General features: G+C 47.0%; 1 protein-coding gene across 50 annotated transcripts in view; it reads right to left on the reverse strand.

Moving 5' to 3' along the window:
- Window positions 1–261: 261 nt before the first annotated feature.
- Madd (MAP kinase activating death domain) overlaps window positions 262–21503 on the reverse strand; it is a 41961-nt gene continuing 20719 nt past the window's right edge. For 4 of the 50 annotated variants that reach the window (XM_041637679.1, XM_041637671.1, XM_041637660.1 and 1 more), the window contains 19 exons: window positions 21272–21422; window positions 20831–21028; window positions 19076–19129; window positions 18006–18106; window positions 17253–17324; window positions 16842–17000; window positions 14715–14817; window positions 13972–14034; window positions 13608–13728; window positions 13400–13505; window positions 11618–11728; window positions 7665–7772; window positions 5519–5683; window positions 5191–5263; window positions 4967–5073; window positions 3212–3220; window positions 2958–3027; window positions 1252–1298; window positions 262–1165 (listed from right to left, as the gene is read on the reverse strand). In XM_041637679.1, the coding sequence (XP_041493613.1) occupies window positions 1061–1165; window positions 1252–1298; window positions 2958–3027; window positions 3212–3220; window positions 4967–5073; window positions 5191–5263; window positions 5519–5683; window positions 7665–7772; window positions 11618–11728; window positions 13400–13505; window positions 13608–13728; window positions 13972–14034; window positions 14715–14817; window positions 16842–17000; window positions 17253–17324; window positions 18006–18106; window positions 19076–19129; window positions 20831–21028; window positions 21272–21422 (1923 nt within the window). In that variant the 3' untranslated portion in view covers window positions 262–1060. Of the gene's footprint in view, window positions 1166–1251; window positions 1299–2957; window positions 3028–3211; window positions 3221–4966; window positions 5074–5190; window positions 5264–5518; window positions 5684–7664; window positions 7773–11617; window positions 11729–13399; window positions 13506–13607; window positions 13729–13971; window positions 14035–14714; window positions 14818–16841; window positions 17001–17240; window positions 17325–18005; window positions 18107–19075; window positions 19130–20830; window positions 21029–21271; window positions 21423–21503 lie in introns of all 50 variants that reach the window. The other 46 variants (XM_041637675.1, XM_041637668.1, XM_041637657.1 and 43 more) reach the window with 17 other exon arrangements.

A 21503-nucleotide genomic window follows, 5' to 3' on the forward strand; every position in this document is an offset into this window, starting at 1 on the left:
TTTAGTTCTACTCAACATAAAACACACACTTGGCCGGAGCACAGAGTCCTGGCTCTATAGGAGTCCCAGGTCACACCACAACACACCTGCGTTTTTCTGTGACAGTGGCCAGAGGACCCCAGACCTTTACAACTCTCCTGTAGTAGGTGTCCCTCTCTGGCATCCTAGGGAGGCCAGAGCCTAGATGTGGGTGAACTGGGGACAGCCCTCCTCAGGCCTGAGCTGAGAGAAGGCATCATTTAGTGCACGGCAGCCAGGGAGTGCGAGCAGAGTTAAAGACATTTACTTCACATCACACAGCTGTACACTTTCTATAAATAACGCAGAGCTGAAATATTTACATTCATCTCCTGTCCAGTCCATGTCCTCCTCCGGGCCTGAAGCCAGGTCACACTGCAGACAGACACGCATGCTGGACTCGGCTTGGCTCTCAGGCAGACCATCACCCTCACCCCTCTGTCATCTTGTGCCAAAGGCCAGGAAGATCACTGCAAAGATCCCAACTCCCCACATAGTGGTCAGTCCAGGAACACCGTTTTGCCGCTGGGGTGGGGCAGGCAGCAACATGACCTGCGGCCACAGTTTAGGAATCAGGTGAGGAAGCAGGAAGGCTGCCGTTCACACCTGCTTCCCTCAGCTCCTTTCCTCCCGCCCAGCCCTCGGTCAGGAAGGCTGACCCCAAGGAACTGTGTTATGTACCCTACAGTGCCACATCACAGAAGACGGAGAGAGGACCCCTAAACTGGAGGGTCTAAGGACATGGAATCACAGAAAAAACATCTCCAGAACACTTCCAGGGGGGCTCACAGTGGCCCCACAGACACACACTCTCTAGAGCCCTGAGGGGATAGTAGGCTAGTCTGGTGTTGGAGGAAGAGAAGGGAATGGGATGGACAGACACAAAGACACACTTCAGACATCACACAAAACCAGCTGAACTGTGGGAGGAGCTTGCAGAGAACACACACACACATCCCTTCTCCATCACTGTAGCTTCGGTGCTGAAGAACAGCAAGAATGAGGGCGGCCCGTGGGCTGGGCCAGCTGCGGAACCCCTCTATCAGCTAGAGACAGGCCGAGGTGGGGTCCGGAGGTCTTCTTCACTGCTACGAACTGCAGCCACATACGAGAAGAGACACAACACAGAGTAGCAGATCTCGTGGGCCTGCAGGGCACAGAAGACCAGGCAGATCAGTCACACTGAGACTCCGCACCATCGCGCGCACGGCCCGCACTGGGCAACACACTCACCATCGGCGTCTTGTACTTGTGGCTCACCACTTCTTTAATTTCAGGAACTAAAACCGGACAGGCAAGAGACAAAACAGAAAGTTCAAAACTAAGAGCAACAGCGTCATCCTCCCGCAGGTGGCCGCGCCCAGCAGCATTGGGCTCCCCTTCCCTGTGGCCTCCACAGAGGCCACCCTGTCCAGGCAGACTCCTCAGACAGGCATCTGAGGTCTGCCGTGACTCTTTACTTGACAGCTGGGATCTACACACTTCTCTGGGTGCCCAAGGTGGAAGGGCTGACCGTTCTCAGCCTGGTTACAGCCACAGTCCAGGCTGTTGAGGAGCTGCAGGAGGGAGGAGAGTGGTCTCTAGCCTGTGCCTCACCTTGCTGAGATGCCCGTGAACTCGTCCTTGTCACCAGAGCCCACAAATCTAGTCATGATAAATATCATTCCCTCCCACAACGCCACAGAGAGGGTCACAAGGTTGTAGGAGGTAACAGACTTGGAAGTGTCCTTCCCTGAGAGGCAGGAGGATCTTGAGCCTGCCCGTGTGAGGGAGAGCGTCGGGGGCTCTGGAGCAGACACACTGAGCAGAGAGACAGGCGAGTACAGCACCCAGGTGAAGGTGATAGATGGGAGCATCAGGCAAATACACACATGTTCACAGCCCAGAATGCAGATTAGGAGTCACCCCATCCCAGCCATGCAGGGGCTATGCCTGGCCAGAGGAAGGATTAGGGTGCCCCAGGTCCAGCTTGTGAAACTGGAAGGATGGGAATGGCTTCCCCCCCTGGTGGGGGGCATGTAGAACGAGAGTTGGCCACACCTTCTTCTGACCCTGGGAGGTAGAATCCCTGGAACCCAGTGTTAGCATGAAATACACTCATCAAAGGCAGAGTAAGAAGCCCCAGATCATTCTCCTGAGCTGGAAGAGCTCCCCAAGTATCTCTCTGGCAAAAGAGAGAAGGGTGCACAGTGAAGAGAACCCAGAACAGTGAGCCAGCACGAGGGGGAGGGGCACAGGGAGGAAGAGGGTGGGAGATGGGGGGGACCACTGGCCATGGAAGCAGCTAGGTTGGTTGGAGGAGCCCACCTACCCACTACAGGGCCCAAGGCTGGGGCCTGGGGAAAGGCAGCACGAGCCGAGGTCACTTTACCTGCTGGAGAACGAAGGTTTTCATAGCAGCGATGAGGGCACAAAAGAATGAAGCACAGACACAGCAGGAACTCAAAGCCCCAGGGCGAGACCCCACTAGACCACTCCTCAGTGCCTGTTTGGGGGGCATCTGCCCCTTCTGCCTCTGAGGCCCACTAGGCTTCTCTGGCCTCAGCTGAGTCTGCTATGGTGCCTCAAGCCCTCCTCTAGAGCAGAGGCCGGGTGGAACTCAGAGCGGGGCTGGGGAGGCTGCTTGAGACGGCCGCAGGCAACAGGACACAGCAGAGCTTGAGGATCCCATCTGCTCTGCCCCAGAACCTTCTGAGCACTGGCTGGCCCAACCAGGGTAGAGGCGCTGCACACTGCCACCCTAGACTCAACCTGTCCAAGGTTCCCTGCTCTTGGGGGTCACTGGCTAACCTGTCTTCATCCTTCCCTCTCTTCCCTGCCACTCCTGACCCTCCTAACCTCTCCACAGAGGCTTTCATCCCCTAGTCCCTCCTCTGGAGCTCCAAGGTTTGAGTTACTGCCATGTGAGTCCAGACCTAAGAGCAAAATAGTGTAATTACCAAATTCTTCCAGGACAAAGACGCCTCGAACTGTATTGCACTTTTTAATGTGATTCAGCTCTATGAAAACCTGCAAGAGAGGGAGGGAGGAGGGCGCATAAGGCCAAAGGCTCCACCCCTGACCCATAGAGCCCACTCTCCCAGCTACGGCCCCATGCCCCAGAGGAAACCTAGTTCCCAAAGGGAGGACATAAGAATCCACACACACACAATCAAAAGCGCTAAGGAGCGAAGAAAGCAGAAAGGGCAAGTACCTTCCGCTCCTGGCCGGAGGAGAAAGCATGGGAGAGAAACGAAGGCATTAGTTTTAATGGTCAAACCCAACCCAAAGGCCCCTGTGCTGGCCTGGGCTACCTTCCCATACCCTCTCCCCAGGGCAGCACTCATGGGACACGGTGCCCCAGGGATCTCCGGCTCGGCCCTTCAGGTCTCTACCCTTCCATACATCCTCCTCCGGCGCAGAGGGCTGGCACGGGTGCAAAGCTCCCTCCAGACTGTCCTTAGGGTGGGAGGTGACAGGACAGGTAGCGGTGACAACAGCTACCATGTGCTGAGCACTAGCTGGCATTTCACATATTTTCATCTACCTGGTACATCTACAGCATCCTCTCCATCTTACAGATGGAAAGAAATGGGACCAGAACACTGATCTTCCCATGAGTAAAGCTGGGCCTCGGGTCCCATCTGCTATTCCAAGTTGCATAACCACACTGGGAAGGCAAAAGCTCTGTTCGCCCAGCTGTCTGCTCTGTGGCAGAGATGTGTCAGGCCCACAAGCCATTGTTCCATTATCAATTCAGACCATGGAGTCAGACCCAGAAGTCAGTCTTCACTATCACTCTGTAGGATGTTACTTCTAGGAGACAAGCCTTCCAGTAAGGGCAGTTTGGACATGGTATGCAGCTGGATGGAGAACACCGAGGACTGGACGAGGAGGTGGGCAGGGTTTCTGGGTGTCTAAGAGTTCATCTTCTCTTTTGCGGGGGAGGGGTGCAGGGGAGAGCACGGGAATGGGATAAGAAGCCACCTCTCTAGCACCTTGATGGTCCAAGAAGACAAAGGCACTACCCTAAGATCTTTATGTGTATGCTGCCACACTGGGTCCCAGGCTGGGAATATACTGACAGAAAGACAGGCTGTCTGGGCAGTCATTCAGGTATTCCGTGTCACATTTAAACTTCCCAGCTAAACTGGCAAGGAAGGACAAAGCTACCTCAAAGTCAGATATTCACCTCCCCCGAGTTTCTGCTGCTTGGCCAGGGGCTTCAGGAAATCATATTGGGACCTAGTTCAGAGCCTTGGGAACATTAGGGGATGGGAGGAAAGGCACTTGTGTGAGGAGTCAGAGCCGGGAACGGACCTGGGATGATGCGCTGGCCTCAGAGGGAATTAGCTTAAGGAATGTCCACTGAGAGAAAAAGTAGCACTGTGTTAGAAGACCAAGAGGAGAAAGAAACGTCAGCTCCTGGGTGGAGTCACATAAGGACAAAAGATCCTGAAGCACTCCCCAGCAAAGGAAGGGCATGAGCCTGTGGGGCAGGGCAGAGGGGGACACCCAGAGGAAGAGAAAGGACAAGAATCAGCAGAAGGAAAGGCAAACACACAGACAGACAGACAGACACACACACACATGGTTCAGGCATACTAGAAGTACACAGGACATCAGCCAGTCTCGTCTCTCAAAGCAACACCACCAAGCGAAGCACACCCTGGGAATACAGGAAGGCAGAGACACACAAGAGGGGCCAGTGAGACGCTCTCACTCACACTGTGTGGGGAGTGGACGGGCAGCAAGCCACCCGCTCTCACTCTCTGCATCTGCTCAGAGCCTGGTGTCTCACCAAGGTCACTGTGCCCTCCCCTTTGGTTTCTCTCTTGGTTCAGCCATTCACCTCTCTCTGGCCCAAGGCACTCCCTTGCTCACTGGGAGAGCACTGAGAGCCTGGAAACTGATCTTATTATAGGCAAAACACTGGGGCCAGGAGCCTTGTTCTGTTGCTTGTACCTACCTGGTTGTGCATGAACTTGAGGTTGATCCCTTCCAGGGTGACTTGAAGCAAGCCACCCTCGCCAGTCTTCATGTCCTGCACAGGGAACTCACCACCTAGTTCAGGCCCTGTGGTAAGGGGGAAGGTGTCAGCTAACTGGCAAGATGGAGAGTCCCACAGTCCAACTTCCTAAGCTGGTGTCTGTGGTCAGGAGAGGGTACTGAGGGGGGCCAACAGCTTCTCACCAGGTTTGATGCTTTGTTGCCGGGCTGCGGCACGCTCCATGCTGTCCTTCACGCAGTAGTACAGCTCGCGACACTGTAGCACAGGGAGGGGATGTCCTGTGAGAGGAGCCCTTCCAGGGTTCCATGTTCCCTGCTCTAGGCTGCTGCTACTACCCAAGACTGAGGTCAATGCCAGGACTCGGGGCCAGTGTAAGCTACTCCACATGAGAGCTGGAGGCTAAAGTATGGCCCGAGGTGTGAATTTTTGAATTTTAACTTTCCAGTGAGAAACTCAGCACTTAATACTAAATGTCCATTCAATCCCCATCTCAAACAGAGGCCCAAGTACCTTCTTAGTATAGAACTTGTTGAGCTGGGTCTCAGAGCCATTTCTACGCCACAGACACAGGACCTTGGTCTTGGGACAGTAGGTCATGTTGATGAGCTTCTCGTACCACCAGCGCTCATAAACGGTGCCAATGCTACTACGTAACACCAGACAGTCATCACACACCTGGAAAACATGCAGCACAGGTCAGTGGTTCTGGGCTCTGAGAGTTTCCCGTCCCAGGCCACATTACATGTGCCCCACAGGGAAAGGACAGCACGCTGACCCAGGAGCAGCCCCGTGGTTGTTTCCTACCCAGTCCTCAGGGTCCCCCCAGGGGAGACCATAAGCACCGAACTGCTGGACACACTGTTCTGAACGAAGCCTGTGTACAAAGAGGCACGCTCCCATCAGTTAGTGTCTCCTCCTGTTTGCCTTCTAGACCAAGGATTCAGAGCGTATCTCCTGCCTCCATCTTACAGTCATGGGAAGAAATCAGCTCTGTTATCAAACACAGGGCAGGCTTGACCAAGGAGAAAAAGTTGGAGCCAATAAATTTTCGACTCTTAGCTCTTCTCTACTCCTATAAAGTACTTACTTTTCTAATTATATAAGTGACACATGGTTATTATATAAAATTACTCAATTAGGGATGATAAGTGTTGAGAAGCAAGGTACCCTTTATATGCTTTTTTTTTTTTTTTTTGCAAGACAGGGTTTGTCTGTAGCTCTGGAGCCTGTCCTGGAACTAGCTCTGTAGACCAGGCTGGCCTTGAATTCACAGAGATCCGCCTGCCTCTGCCTCCCGAGTGCTGGGATTAAAGGTGTGCACCACCATCGTCCAGCATGCATAAATTTTTTTTATATTTATTTATTTATTATGTATACAATATTCTGTCTGTGTGTATGCCTGAAGGCCAGAAGAGGGCACCAGACCCCATTACAGATGGCTGTGAGCCACCATGTGGTTGCTGGGAATTGAACTCAGGACCTTTGGAAGAGCAGGCAGCGCTCTTAACCTCTGAGCCATCTCTCCAGCCCATGCATAAAATTCTTAATGTGCATCAAGGCCAGGTCTGGGGATGTAGCTCAACAATAGAGCACTTGCACACAGAAAGTACCCAGTTAGTTGCTTTGACAATCTAGTTATGATATGAAAATATAATAATTAGGAGAAGTGAGATGCCTAAGCAAGTAACAGAGCTTGCTAAGCAAGTGTGGAGACTTGAGCTTGATTCCCCAAACCCACGTAAATATGGACCAAGAGAGAACCAACTCTATGACGTTATCTCCTGATCTCATACACATGTGGCGACCCACATATCCACACACAAGCAATGAATGAACATATTGATGCTCTTTGAATCTTACTCTCTCCAAGCCCTCTCTTCTCTGCTCCTGCCCAATTATCGCAGATACAGGACCTGAAGCACTGCTCATACAAACCAGACCCCAGCGCCCCCTGGGCAGGTACTCCTTCTATCTCTTATTATAGTAAATGGTACCACTTACACAGGTGCCAGAGTCAGAAGTGTAGGGGACACATAGCTCCTGTTCTGAAGCAGGAGTGTGTATGTCAGTGTAGCTGAGGAGGAAGCAAGATATCCCCGCAGACATCAGAACTTGGCCAGGTGTTTCTCAGAGCTGAGGGCTAACAGCAACATCACACACACACACACACACACACACACACACACACACACACAGAGTTCAGCTATGGTGAGACCTGCGTCATAAACACCCTATGCACACTTAAAAGGAGACATAGATGAACCCTATAAACACAGAGGTGAACCTATGAAGCCACAATAAGTAAATACAGTTAGAAAATATTCTTGCCGAGATGTTGAATCTGAAATTAAGCATCTCTGCTGGACTAACAGTTTATATGAAATACAAGCGATCGAGAAATGTGCCAGGAGATGTGATCACCAAGGGTCTAGATGCCCTCAAGGCAGAAATGTTCCTATTCACGGGCAATGCAATTATGTCACACATCCAATCCTGATAAAAGACATGGTGAGGAAACATCTAGTTACTCAACTATTTGCATAATAACTTGTTCAATTAATCATAAACAGATTGTGAAGATAAGTAAGATTAAATAGGAAATAAAGCCTAGCATTGGTTCAGGGTTTCTTGTGTCTGACAGGAAACCAGAACTCACTTCCATGAAGAAGAGATCTCCATTTGTGTCTGTCCCTGCGTGTACAACAAACGTCTGCTTCTTCATGTGGCGGCTGCCACTGGACCGGATGGAGAGATCACGTCCACTCTAAGGAAAAAGAGATACTTAGAAACATTCAGATGTTGCTCTTACACACAAATCTGAATAAAAATGTCTCACTTAGCAATTAAATTCCCAACAGCTTCCTTAGCACAACCCCACCCCCCAGATAGGGTTTCTTTGTGTAGTCCTGGCTGGCCTTAAACTCAACAGAGTTCACCCGTCTGAGTGCTGGGATTACAGGCGTGCGCCGTCATGCCCACCATTCAGCACAATCTGCTCACCATGGCCACAGGGAAGAACCAAGGACTGTTTAGAGTCAGGGTCCCTATGCCTCCTTGAAAATCTCAAAGAACTTCTATTTATGTGAGTTATAGCTATATTCACTATTCTAGAAATATAAATAAAATTTAATGCTTATTAATTCATTTAAAATAATTTATTGGTAGACAAGCATATGAAAAAGAACATACCTTTTATAAAATATATTTCTCCTAATAACAGCAATAATAAAAAGAATAGCTCCGGGCGGTGGTGGTGCACACCTTTAACCCCAGCATTTGGGTGGCAGAGGCAGGTGGATTTCTGTGAGTTCAAGGCCAGCCTGGTCTACAAGAGCTAGTTCCAGGACAGGCTGCAAAACTACAGAGAAACCCTGTCTTGAAAATAAAAAAAATAAAATAAAATAAAAAAATAAAAAGAATAGCAATGTGTTAACTATTTGAAAATCTCTTAGGAGAAAGTAGCTGCGTTTTTGAGCTGGGCATGGTGCCACACGCTCAAGAGGCTGAGGCAGGAGGATCACAAGTTTGAGGCCAGCCTGGGTTACATTAAAAACACCATTAAAGGGGCTGGAGAGACAGCGCAGAGGTTAACAGCACTGGCTGCTCTTCCAAAGGTCCTGTTTCAAATCCCAGCACCCACATGTGGCTCACAACCATCTGGCGCCCTCTTCTGGCCTTCACGCAGACATTCAGTCAAAGCACCATATACATAATAAATAAGCAAATCTTTAATTTAAAAAAAAAAAAACTACCATTAAAAATAAAGAACAGAGAGGGAGGAACTGGCCCTGATGCATTCCTGTCATCTCCACATTGAAAGGTAGAGGCTAGAAGATCAGAAATTTAAGAAGACCATTCTTAGCAAACTAAGAACCAGGAATTCCCCTTCTCATTAAAAAAAAAAAAAAAAGTTGAGTGGTGGTAGCGCAAGCCTTTAATCCCAGCACTCAGGAGGCAGAGGTAAGTGGATCTCTGTGAGTTCAAGGCCACTCTAGTCTATGCAGTGAGTTCCAGGACAGGCTCCAAAGCTACAAAAAAAAAAAAAAAAAAGTAAAAAAATAAATAAAAATAAGGTACACACCTTTAATAGTAGCGCTTAAGAGGCAGAGGCAGGCCTGGCCTACACACTGAGTCCCAGGCCAACCAGTGCTACACAGTGAGACCTGCATCAAGAATAAAATAGAACAAAACAAAATAAAAAAGTGTTGGCGAAAAACTCAGCAGGTAAAGGAGCAGGACACCCACACAGTAGGAGAAAACTCCAGCAGCCTGCCCTCTGACACACATGCACACAAACAAATCAAAATCCAATTTAGTAAATAAGAGTTACAGATTCAACGCAATACCCAGCAAAATTCTTCAAAGACCTCGAAAGAACGATACTCAACTTCATATGGAAAAGCAAAAAACCCAGGATAGCAAAAACAATCCTGTACAATAAAAGAACTTCTGGAGGCATCACAATCCCTGACTTCAAACTCTACTACAGAGCTACAGTACTGAAAACAGCCCGGTATTGGCATAGGAACAGGAGGACCAATGGAACCGAATAGAAGTCCCGGATATCAATCCACACATCTTCGAACACCTGATTTTTAACAAGGAAGCAAAAAATATCAAATGGAAAAAAGAAAGCATATTTAACAAGTGGTGCTGGCATAACTGGATATCAACATGTACAAGAATGAAGATAGACCCCTATCTATCACCATGATTCAAATCCAAATGAATCAAGACCTCAACATAAAGCCAGCCACAATGAACCTTATAGAAGAGAAAGTGGGAAGTACACTTGAATGTGTTGAAACAGGAGACCACTTCCTAAATATAACCCCAGCAGCACAGACACTGAGAGAAACAATAAACGGGACCTCCTGAAACTGAAAAGCTTTTGTAAAGCAAAGAACATGGTCAACAAGACAAAACGACAACAGCCTACGGAATAGAAAAAGATCTTCATCAACCCCACATCAGACAGAGGTCTCATCTCCAAAATATACAAAGAACTCAAGAAATTGGTCACCAAAAGATCATATAATCCAATAAAAAAAATGGAGTACAGACCTAAACAGAGAACTCTCAACAGAGGAATCTAAAATGGCTCAAAGACACTTAAGGAAATGTTCAACATCCTTAGCCATCAGAGAAATGCAAATCAAAACAACTCTGAGATTCCATCTTACACCTGTCAGAATGGCCAAGATAAAAAACACTGATGACAACTTATGCTGGAGAGGTTGTAGGGAAAAGGGAACACTTCTGCACTGCTGGTGGGAATGCAAGCTGGTACAGCCCCTTTGGATGTCAGTGTGGCGATTTCTCAGAAAATTAGGAAACAACCTCCCTCAAGACCCAATAATACTAGCTTTTGGGTATATATCCAAAGGATGCTCAATTGTACCACAAGGACATGTGCTCAACTACGTTCATAGCAGCTTTGTTTGTCATAGCCAGAACCTGGAAACAACCTAAATGCCCCTCGACCAAAGAATGGATAAGGAAAATGTGGTACATTCACACAATGGAGTACTACATAGCAGAAAAAAATAACAACATCTTGAATTTTGCAGGAAAATGGATGGAGCTAGAAAACATCATTTTGAGTGAGGTAACCCAGACACAGAAAGACAATTATCACATGTACTCACTCATAGGTGGTTTTTAAACACAACGCAAAGAAAGCCAGCCTACAAACCACAATCCCAGAGATCTTAGACAACAATGAGGATACTAAGAGAGACTTACATAGATCTAGTCTACATGGGAAGTAGAAAAAGACAAGATCTCCTGAGTAAATTGGGAGCATGGGGACCTTGGGGGAGGGTTGAAGGGGGAGGGGAGGGGCAGGGAGAGGAGCAGAGAAAAATGTAGAGCTCAATAAATATCAATGAAAGAAACAAGAGTTGTCTTTGTTTAAAAAAAATGTAGTTGAGCGTGGTGGCAAACACCTTTAATCCCAGTACTTGGGAGGCAGAGACAGGAGGATTTCTGTGAGTTTGAGGCCAGCCTGGTCTATACAGCAAGTTCCAGGACAGTCAGAGCTATTACTTATTGAGATATTGTCTCAATAAGGAGAAAAAGAAAACAGCTAAATTCTCATATCTGCTTCTGCACTCAAACTATTGAGTATATGGCTTAGGCCAAAGAAAATGTCATCTCACAGGTGAGCATTGGAAAGGGGCAACTTCTAGAAAGCTTTGTAAACCAGGCTGGCCTCGAACTCAGAGGCCACAGAGGATCACAGAGATCTGCCTGTCTCTGCCTCCTGAGTGCTATGATTAAAAGTATGTACCACCACCGCTTGGCTCTGTTTTCTGTTTTGTTTTCTTAAAAGAGGCATTTTAGTATTGTGGTGAGACAGAGTTCATCTTGTAGATCTGCAGACATTCACAGACCTTCCACAGAAACTGCTATCCTATGAGAGCTGGAGTACTTAAGAGTCCCAACACTGAACAGAAAACCTCACCGGGACTACTGCCCCATTCTCAAAACTAGGGATTAACTGGGATGCATAGTGACATGCCAGAAATGTTTCATGTGGAAGCCCTGCAGTAGGGAAAGATGACAAGCAGAATGGAGGTAAACCAAGGGATGGTCTGGTATGCTCACCAGATTGGTCAGCTGATCAAGCACCTCATTGATTTGTTGGCTGTATACAAGACCAATGTGGGACTTTCCCATTAGGCGCCGTACTTTCTTCCTGATGTCATTCTTGTTCACCTGGAAAGCCAAGACAGGAGTCTTAATAAAGGGTCTGCTGTCTTCCCAACAGAGGCAGAGACAAAATGTCTGTTTTCACATTATCTATCTGAGAAAAATGGAGTTCTGAAGAACTGCTTCACTGACTATGGCAGAACATTATCAACTGTGTATTCTATCCAGTGGAACTCAACTGTAGAGGAAACCTTACAGGAAATGCTGATTCGTTTTCTGTCAGTTTGACACAAGCTAGCAAGAGGGGATTCTTCTGGGAAGAGGGATTCTCAATTGAGAAAAGTGACTCGGTCAGCCTGGCCTGCAGGTAAGCCTGTGGGGTATTATTTATTAATGACTGGGGTGAGGGAGCCCAGCACACTGCTGGCAGTGCCCTCCCTGGGCAGATGGTCCTGGGGTAGCAGACTGAGCCGGGTAGTAGTAGCACTCAGAAGGCAGAGCAGGTGGATCTCCCTGAGTTCAAGGCCATCCTGGGCTACAGAGTGAGTTCCATGACAGCCACAGCTACACAGAGAAACCTTGTCTCAAAAACCAACCAACTAAACAAAAAGGTGGCAGGAAAAGCTGGGCAGTGGTGGCGTAGGCCTTTAAGCCCAGCACTTAGGAGGCAGAGGCAGACAAATCTCTGTGAGTTCGAGACCAGCCTGGTCTACAGAGCGAGTTCCAGGACAGGCTCCAAAGCTACAGAGAAACCCTGTCTCGAAAGACAAAAAACAAAACAAACAAAAAAGGCAGGCTGAGCAAGCCAACAAGAGTGCTCCTCTGTGGTGTTTGTATCGGTTCCTGCCTCCAGATTCCTGCCTTGGTTTCCAGCTAGTGACGGACTGTGACCAATAAGCCCTTTCGTTCTATGTGGACATAATGCTTATAACAGCAACAGAAGCCTAACTAAGACACAAGATCAGTCAAGACAAAAACTTAGAGAACTATCTCCATATTTGGGCATCTGATCCCTTCCCAGTTAGAGGCTAGGGAGAACAGGAGAAATTCCTTGTTCTCACAGCCACTACCTGCCACCACCACTCCAAACCCATTCTCCCAGAGAAGAACTCTTTTGCTTGGTAATATACTTTCCCACAGCAGGACATGGAGCACAACTCAAATTAGGGTTTATCATTACTCTGTTAATAGCGGGCATTTTTCTTTTTGACAAGATTTTATATAGTTTTATTTGGTCTTGAACTTATAGTCAAGGCTGGCTTTGAATTCCTGCTTCTCCGGTCTCTACCTTCTAAGTGCCTTATTTTCTGGCATGAACTACCATGCCTACTTAGGCAGATTTTTCCAGCAATAGGAAATTATGTATGACAAAGGGCTGGTGCTGAAGATAAATTACGAGCCTCTGGAGGGCTTAGAAAATGAATTAAATCAGTTGTATTCTGTGGGGAGCTCTACTGCCTCTTAAAACAATTTAGCAAAAAGAGCACATATAAAATTCAAAGTAGACAAGTAACAAGTGATAATCAATTTATTTTATAACATTCACCAACAAAAACACAGCCACTAAGTTAAGCCAATAGTGTGCAAGCTGGCAAAGAGGCCTTGGACTCTCAGCTGGGAAGAAATCGCCAGTCAGACACTCTGACAGCTTCCCAGCCATCCCAGAATTTAGGCAATAGAAAAAGCCTTGCTCTTCAAGCACCAGTGACAGCTGGGCATCAGCAAAGCCAACATTACCTTCATCAGCAGCATATAGGATATGAGGTTGTGTAAAAGTGTGGCCAGTAAACGATCTTCATCATCCTCCAGGCGCTTCCGGTCATGTTCTCCCAGGGACAGGTACCTGAGAAGAAGACCAGGTACAAGTTAGTTCTCAGGTTGGAGACCACAAAACACAGCTGGAAGAACTGAATCGGGATAGTCTCATCTTTCCTAAGTCCCATACCTGTCAATCATTTCCTGAGGACCCTGGTCCATGCCCATCCCTTCTCTTTCCAACATCACGGCGTCTAAGAAGGCATCTTCCCAGAACTGCATCTGGTCCCATAGAGTGGACCGCTCTTTGCCTGTGGAACAATGTTATTTCCTGGGTGGGGGGGGCGTGGCTATTTAACATTCCAAGAATATGGCTGCCAAATGAAAAGCTAGTAAGTCCCAGATAAAACAAGGTCTTTCCAAACTCCAGGGCAAGGAAACCAAACCTTTCTCCCAGATCTAATGCGCTTGCCACCAACCCCAAAGGCCTCCAGCAAGGCCCAGCCCTTCCCAAGCATGAAGAATAAACATAGCACACAAAGAAAAGCCATTACTTATAGAAAAGGTCTCCATAGCAGCATCCTCTAACTGGTCCCACATCGATCCTTTGTCCCTTCCTGCCAATTTGTGAGCAGGAAGGAACATGGTAGCAAGAGGAAAGAAAGGAGACAGAAACACATAGCCTGTTGATTAGTACCAAAACCCAGATTCATCTAGTTTTCAGCTCCTGCTTATCCCACAGATTCCTTGATTCAGATTTCAAAATACTATCTGGACTGGTGAGATGGCTCAGTAGGTACAAGTGCTTGCTGTCCAGTCTGATGACCTGAGTTCAATCCCTGAAGCCCACGTGAGAGGAAGAAGGAAAAAAACAATCTCCACAAGTCCTCTGACTTGCACCTGTATGCACAGCACATACCACCCCCATTAAATAAATAAATATTGAAACAAAGTTTAAAAAAAAAAAGTTTAAAATCAGATGACATGCCATCTAATGTCAGAATTGATATTAGCAGAAAGCCAAGCGGCAGCTGCTGGTGCTACCCTGCTCCCATGGCTGAGCCCAGGTTTCTTTTTTTTTTTTTAAATATTTATTTATTTATTATGTATACAATATTCTGTCTGTGTGTATGCCTGCAGGCCAGAAGAGGGCACCAGACCCCATTACAGATGGTTGTGAGCCACCATGTGGTTGCTGGGAATTGAACTCAGGACCTTTGGAAGAACAGGCAATGTTCTTAACCTCTGAGCCACCTCTCCAGCCCTGAGCCCAGGTTTCTTCTGACCAGTCTCTTACCTAGTAGTCCCTCATAGAGATAGACTCGCTGGCCCAAGTCCTCGGAAGAGCGAATTGGACTGCCAGCCAACTTCTCCTTTGGCTTCAAGCTATGGGCTTTACCCTAGAAAGACAAGGTAGGTCAGATGCTAGACTGATAAAAAACAAACCAGGCACCGCACTGAAAGGCTCACTACACAGTGGACGTCACCATTAGCAACACAATTATCCCTACTAGGTTTGGCTAAGTCATTCTGATAATCCTGTTTCCTGTTACTGCTTCCTAAAGCAAGAACTGAAGGCCTCGCTCTGCCTTCCCTTTTAGTCTCAGCGCTGTTTTCTCTTAGGGCTGGGCGTGCCTTTAACCTTAGCTTTTTAGCAAGTTTGAGGCCAGCCTGGGCCACGAGAGATCCTGTTTTACACCCTCACCCCACAAAACAAGATAAAATCTTTGCAGTAGCGTGACACAGTAGAAAGAACAGAGTCTGGCCAAGGTCCAGATCCCTACTTCTTATTATTTTTTTAGCTGCTGAGGATCATTTTCCTTGTCTGTAACATGAATATTCTAATATATCCCTCACAGGACTAGAGAAATGATTAACTTAATTAGTTTATTTACTTAATGTGCACACATGCACGTTCACATGTGTGTGCACATGTCTAAGAGTGTGAGGGCCCAAGAAGATAGCAGGAGTTTCCCTCCACTACTTCCTACATTATACACACACAAATCAAACAAGAAAAGCCTTTACTGAGTCAAAAAATGTAAGTAAACTTTCTCACCTCAACCATACAAACACCCTTGTTTAACAGCATAGGACAATTAAGGCTGTGTGGAAGGAAGGGCCAGAAAAGGTAGCACATGGTGGCCAGTATCCCAGAGTCAAAGCACAATCAAGGAATTTTAAAAAATTTTTTATACTTTTTAATGATTTATTTATTTTTATTTAATACACATTGGTGTTGTGCCTGCATGTATATATGCATGAGGGCATTGGATCCCCTGGAACAGGAGTCACAGACAGTTGTGAGCCACCATGTGGGTGCTGGGAACTGAATACGGTCCTCTGGAAGAGCAGCCAGTGATCTTAATGGCTGAGCCGTCTCTCCAGCCATAAAAATGTTTTAAAGACTTTTTAAAGTATCAGTTATTCATTTTGTACATGTGTGGCCGGGGAGGGTTTACAGATGTGCCATGGCACGCATGTGTAGACCAGAGAACATCTTTCAGGAGTTGGTTTTCTCTTTTCACCATAGGATGGAACTCAGGTTGTCAAAACTTGAAGGCAAAAGCCTTTACCATCTCCCAGGGTTCCGCATCTTTTTGACAAGGCTTACTATGTAGCAGACTGGCCTCAAACTTAAGATCCTTCTCAGTCCCTTGAGAAGAAGACAGGCATGAGCCATCACAACCAGCTGGAAGGATCTTTTAAATACTCTTATTAAAACAGTCTGTGTAGACTCAGAGTCAGGCCTCATAACTTGAGCCTCCCTGCTCACTCTTCACCTTATCTCGGACTCCACTGGCTCTACTGGGCACAGACAGACTGAAGACCCCAGAGACACAAATCATCACTTCATTTAGATCGTGTCTTCTACTGTCCTTTATAGACAAAAGGACTGAAAAGCCCTTGTGGAGAATATCTACTGAGTGCATCAGAGTAGATAACGCTATCTAAAGAAGCAGGAGTGTGCTACAAAGCAGAGGGGTGAGATAGGAACTGAGTGATCTATTTCATTTGGGCATGGGGGGGCACACACTTGTAATCCCAGCACTTGGGAAATTGAAACAGAAGGATCACAGGCTTGAAGCCAGCTGGGGTTGCACACAGTGAGACTGTTTCAAAAAAGAAGAGAAGGAGGGAGAGAAAGAAGGAGAGAAGGAAGGAAGGAAGGAAGGAAGGGAGAGAGGGAGGGAGGGAGGGAGGAGAAAAGGAAGGAAGAAAGGAAGGAAGGAGGGAAAGAGCCATCCCAGCAGCAGAGGACCTTTCCTCCCTTTCCCCTGCGGCATCAGGCGTGTGCTCAGTTCACACTGAATCACACCTCCTGCCCCACCTTTTTCTTCTCATCGTCTCTTAACTTCTCATTCTGTTCTGAACCACTTCCTCTCCCATTAAAGAAAGTCTTCTGTTAATGAATAAAGCTTACAAAGATGGTGCTTGTGGCAGAATTGGTTTCAATTTCACTATCAGACAGAGTAGCCCGAGAACTTGTCAAGTGGGCACTGCCTTCTCCTCCTGGCCCATCACCTGCATTGCTGCTCAGGTCACTGTCTGCTCCAAGGGTCTCTCCAGAACTGTTACTCACCTAGAAAGACAAACAGCAGTGAGGGACAGCCCAGAGGACTGTCAGTGCCAACTAGAACCCTATGCTACTAAAAGAATCATTTTTCAGGTGTGTCAAACAGCTGCCCCCAATCCCCTTTATGAGATGAGTGACATTCTGCACACACACCTGAGAATCAAGCCAACCTGAGATTAAGAACAGCCTCCAAGGGAAGGATACCCACACCTCACCCACAAAGAAGCCAATGTGGTATCCCCCTACCACGGTGCTAACTTCAGAATCCTGACTTGAGCTTCGGATCATAACAGCTGGACTCACACCAATGACAGAGTCTTGATCAGTCCTCTGAAATAAGGCAAGGGAACATTGCTTCTAGAAAGATCCTGAGCAATGAATTTTTTTCTTAGCTGGAATATATGTAACTTATACAATGAAATGCCACATTAAATAAATACATACTCACTGTGGGAAATAAAAGAAAGAATAAAGAAATAAGAATAAGCCATAAATCTACTACCCAAATTAATCTCTACTTTTAGTATATTTCCTGTTAGTCTTCTAGTCTTTTCTAGATAGATATTTTTAAAACTAAACTGAAGTTGGGCAGAGTAGCACACATCTTTAATCCTAGAATCTGAAAGACAGGGGCAAGCAGATTTGTGGGTTCTAGGCCATCCAGGGCTACACAGTAAGATTCCCCACGACATATGTAACTTATGTGTGTGTGTGTATGTATGTTTAATTATACTATGTTGCTAAATTTTTGAAAACAAAATTGATAGAAATATTGCATTCCTTGGTTCTATTATATTTATTTAATTATTCCCTATTATTGGTTATATTTAAGATTGTTTCCTTCTTTTGTTTACTGTAAGAAATATTTTGAGGGTTAGGGTATAACTTAGTGGTAGTCTTTACCCAGAATGTTTACACTGAATTTAATTCCCACTGCTAATAAATTATATATACATATATCTTTGAGATAGTAGTTAAGTCCTAACAGCTTTCAAGAAGGCTATCACAAACCTGGGAAGCAGATGCCAGGCTCACTCCACTGTCTGCGCTGATCTGGGACTTTTTCTCCTCTGTTTCACCAAGGTCAAAGACAGGCTTGATTACCTCCGGCCCTGAGTAGGGGAAGACTTCTGTTATTCAGTGCACAGAAGCTTAGGGCAGGCTGGTGAAGGGAGTGGGCAGCAATAGAACTCATCACATCCCAGTCACTTCCCAGGAACTGCCCCTCCCCACCACTGGGAACATGAGAAAAGTCCCCAGAAGCCTTAAGAACCAAATAGTACATTAGACCTGGCCAAGGGTTTCTGCAGTCATCTTCCCAACCTGAGAAACTTCAGAGCAAATTATCCTAACACAAAACATCCTACAAACAAACCCCATTCTGTGGCACCCAAAGTCAGAGCTCCACTTGTGCCTGAGACTATTAAAGTGTTCCCAGGATGCTCAGTGATTCTTGACAAAGGTGTCCAAAGAAGTCAGAAAAGGTTAGGGCAAAGGAAAGAAAGAAATACTGTTTCCTTGGGCACTGCCTACCCCCACCCACACCATCTACATTTGAGATAAAAACAAAAACAAAAAACAAACAAAAACAAAACCCCAAAAATATTTTAACTCACCCACCCCCAATAGTATGGGAGAAGGACAGAACGACAGGAAGCAAGAACATGTGCCTAGGCAAGCTACTAGAGAGAGCTGGGAAGCTACAGACTCAACACAGAGGGACAGCAACCATCTCTGCCAACTACACCCACAGGCCTAGAGTAAAGGTAAGGGAGGTATCAACCAAGGAGGGGTGTCCCACCAGCTCTCCAACAATGGAAAACCAAGGTTTAGGTATTTTACACAGTAGACACCTGATTGCTAATGAAGGGAGGGGCAAGGAGCAGCTTACCAGTCACACGCCTGGGATTCACGCACCACCTGCCCCAAGAATCCTCTATCCTGTCTTTACAACTCTTCCTCCAAATACCACCCAAGAACAAATTTGGGGTGGGGCTGGCAAAGGGAGCCCGCCCCAGCTGGGCCTGGGAAGTTGGCAGGTATGGGAGACTGAGGGGCAGGAAGGGGCATTTGTTCCTTACTCTGTTTTTCCAAAGCCTTTTGCTTTTTCACTTCCTGGTGCTTGTTCCACAATTCTACCCCAGATGCAATGCAAGCAGGAGAGAGAGACAGAGAGTCAGAACTTGTCAGATTGTCAGAGGACCAGAGACCCCCCAACCCAGTTCATTCTGTTTCCGACACTAGATTATCAGTTAAGAGACACAAAGACATCTTTGCTTGGGTAGGGTTGCCACCCCCATCCCAAATCATGAACTGAAGCCTCTAAATTTCTAATCCTATTCCCAATGTAAACACTGCAGAATCTTTGAGCTGGAAGGGCTCTTCATGAAAGTGCTTTATTCTGTATGAGAAACTGGACCCTGCTGGAGACAGATCAGCAGACTCCCAACAACACACCATGATCTCTCTGCCAAAGGAGCTGAGCAACAGCCACACTTACAAGTTACAGATAAGAGACAGTCACGTCAAGCAGTCAAAGAATTTAAGAAACATGAACAGAAATTCGCTTGACACACTGGATTGGACAAAGGCCAGACCATGCATTTGAGTAGCATTCCTCCTGTTGCTACCAAAAACATAAAACAAACAAACAAATCAATTTACCCTCAGAACTATGGCCTGCTCAACCCAAAGACCCATTCTTAGACACTATCTAGGAAAAATGCTTCCAGTAGACGCAAATGAGAACAGAAAAATGGCCAAGACTAGCTCCTCAGTCCAACAAAGCACAGGGAATACCAATCCTTGCTTTTTTTTTTTCTTTCCTGGAAGGAACTTCAGAGTTTATTTAGTATAATCTCTTTACTTCCTAGATGAGGTGATAGACATTCTGATGGGGAAGTGATCTGTCCAAGAAGATTCAAGACTTTCAGGAAAACAGTGTTTGTTTCTGGAACATTGTGTCGAGCTTTACTACTGCTTCTAGGAGACTGTCTGCCAATCAGAGACCTGGAGCTGTCCTAAGAGGAGACTGTCTGCCAACCAGAGACCTGGAGATGTCCTAAGAGGAGACTGTCTGCCAACCAGAGACCTGGAGATGTCCTAAGAGGAGACTGTCTGCCAACCAGAGACCTGGAGCTGTCCTAAGAGGAGAGCTGCTTCTCCTGTGAGAACGCTGACAGCGGCTAGAGGCTGGCAGAGAAGCATCGGTTTAGGACGGCAGAGAGCGAGGACCTAGAATCAAAGGGAAAGTAGCCTAGAAGACTCCAGGTCAAGCAGGAGTGAGCCCAAGAGGCGACGCCAGAGAGCAAATGGACGAACCCGTACAAGTTTTGAGTCTGAGTGGAAAGACAAAGAAGAGTCTGCTCAGAAATGCATGGCCTGGGAGTCCAGGACCCAAGCACACCGGAAAGGAATTCATCCCAGAGCAGCATAATGCTGGGGTGGGCAGGAGCTAGATGCAGAACCCAGATGGTCATAATTTTACATCCCAAAGATGTACCTATAAATTCCCTAATAGTTTCCAGGAACATGTTTCTCTATGTGAAGAAATTCAGAGGTAAATAAGAAGGGGAAGAGAACATAGCTCGACTCCCTGCACTGCATCACACGATCTCTAAACAAACTTCACTATTCCTCAAAGACGCTGGTGAGGCGGCTGGAGAGCATGCAGGAAAACAGACACAGACAAGAAAATGCTGCTGGAAGCGGATAAACCCTCCTCTCTAAAAAGCAAGCATGAGACAAGAAAGTCAGGATTGTGGATGAACTGAGAGGAAGGAAAGTTATTTAAGAAGCCAAGACCACTTCGACATATCAAACGCAATGATGCATACCGACAGACGCTACAAAATTCTCTTCTTTTAGACTTCTTGTGTCCAGCTCCTTAGGACCCTTCCCTGTAGCACTTGGTGCCCGAGGACCCAGCTGAGGGACCCTTAGCTGTGCCATAGCTTTTGGGTCCCCCCGCCCAGCCAGACCAGGATCCTTGCCCACAGGGGTCTCTGTTGGGCTTCTCTTTCGCTTGTCTGGTTCTGTGGGAAGGAACAAATAGAGAAAGTGGCTAAAGGAGGCATCCATCAGACAGGGGTCAAGTCAGAAAAATGAGAGGGGAGAAGCCAGAATGCAAGGGGGTGTGGAGCAGTTAGTACATGGAAGGAAAAGTTAAGGCTTTGGTCTCCATGGTAGGAAAGGATTTCCTACATATAAACACACCAGAAAACAATCCCAAAGCAAGACAGTAGGGAGCGGCACTGAGAGACAAGTAGAATCCCTACCTTTACTGTAGTAGTGGGTCTGGGCAATCTCCAAAAGCCCAAAGATGCTGGCCATGCCACCCAGACCTGCGTGGGCATATGACTGCTCAAGACTGAGGACCGTGCACTTGAGGAGGTCTAGCATCCCCTTGTACACCTTCCGACTGATCTCCTGCAACAACAGCCAGGACCCAGAGCTAGCAACTTTTCTTACCTTCCACATCTTTCTGCCCCGTTGATTCTGACTCTGAAG

Source organism: Microtus oregoni, unplaced genomic scaffold (genome assembly GCF_018167655.1).
Source record: "Microtus oregoni isolate MIOR12 unplaced genomic scaffold, Mior012 000053F_ref0000044, whole genome shotgun sequence".
NCBI lineage: Eukaryota > Metazoa > Chordata > Mammalia > Rodentia > Cricetidae > Microtus > Microtus oregoni.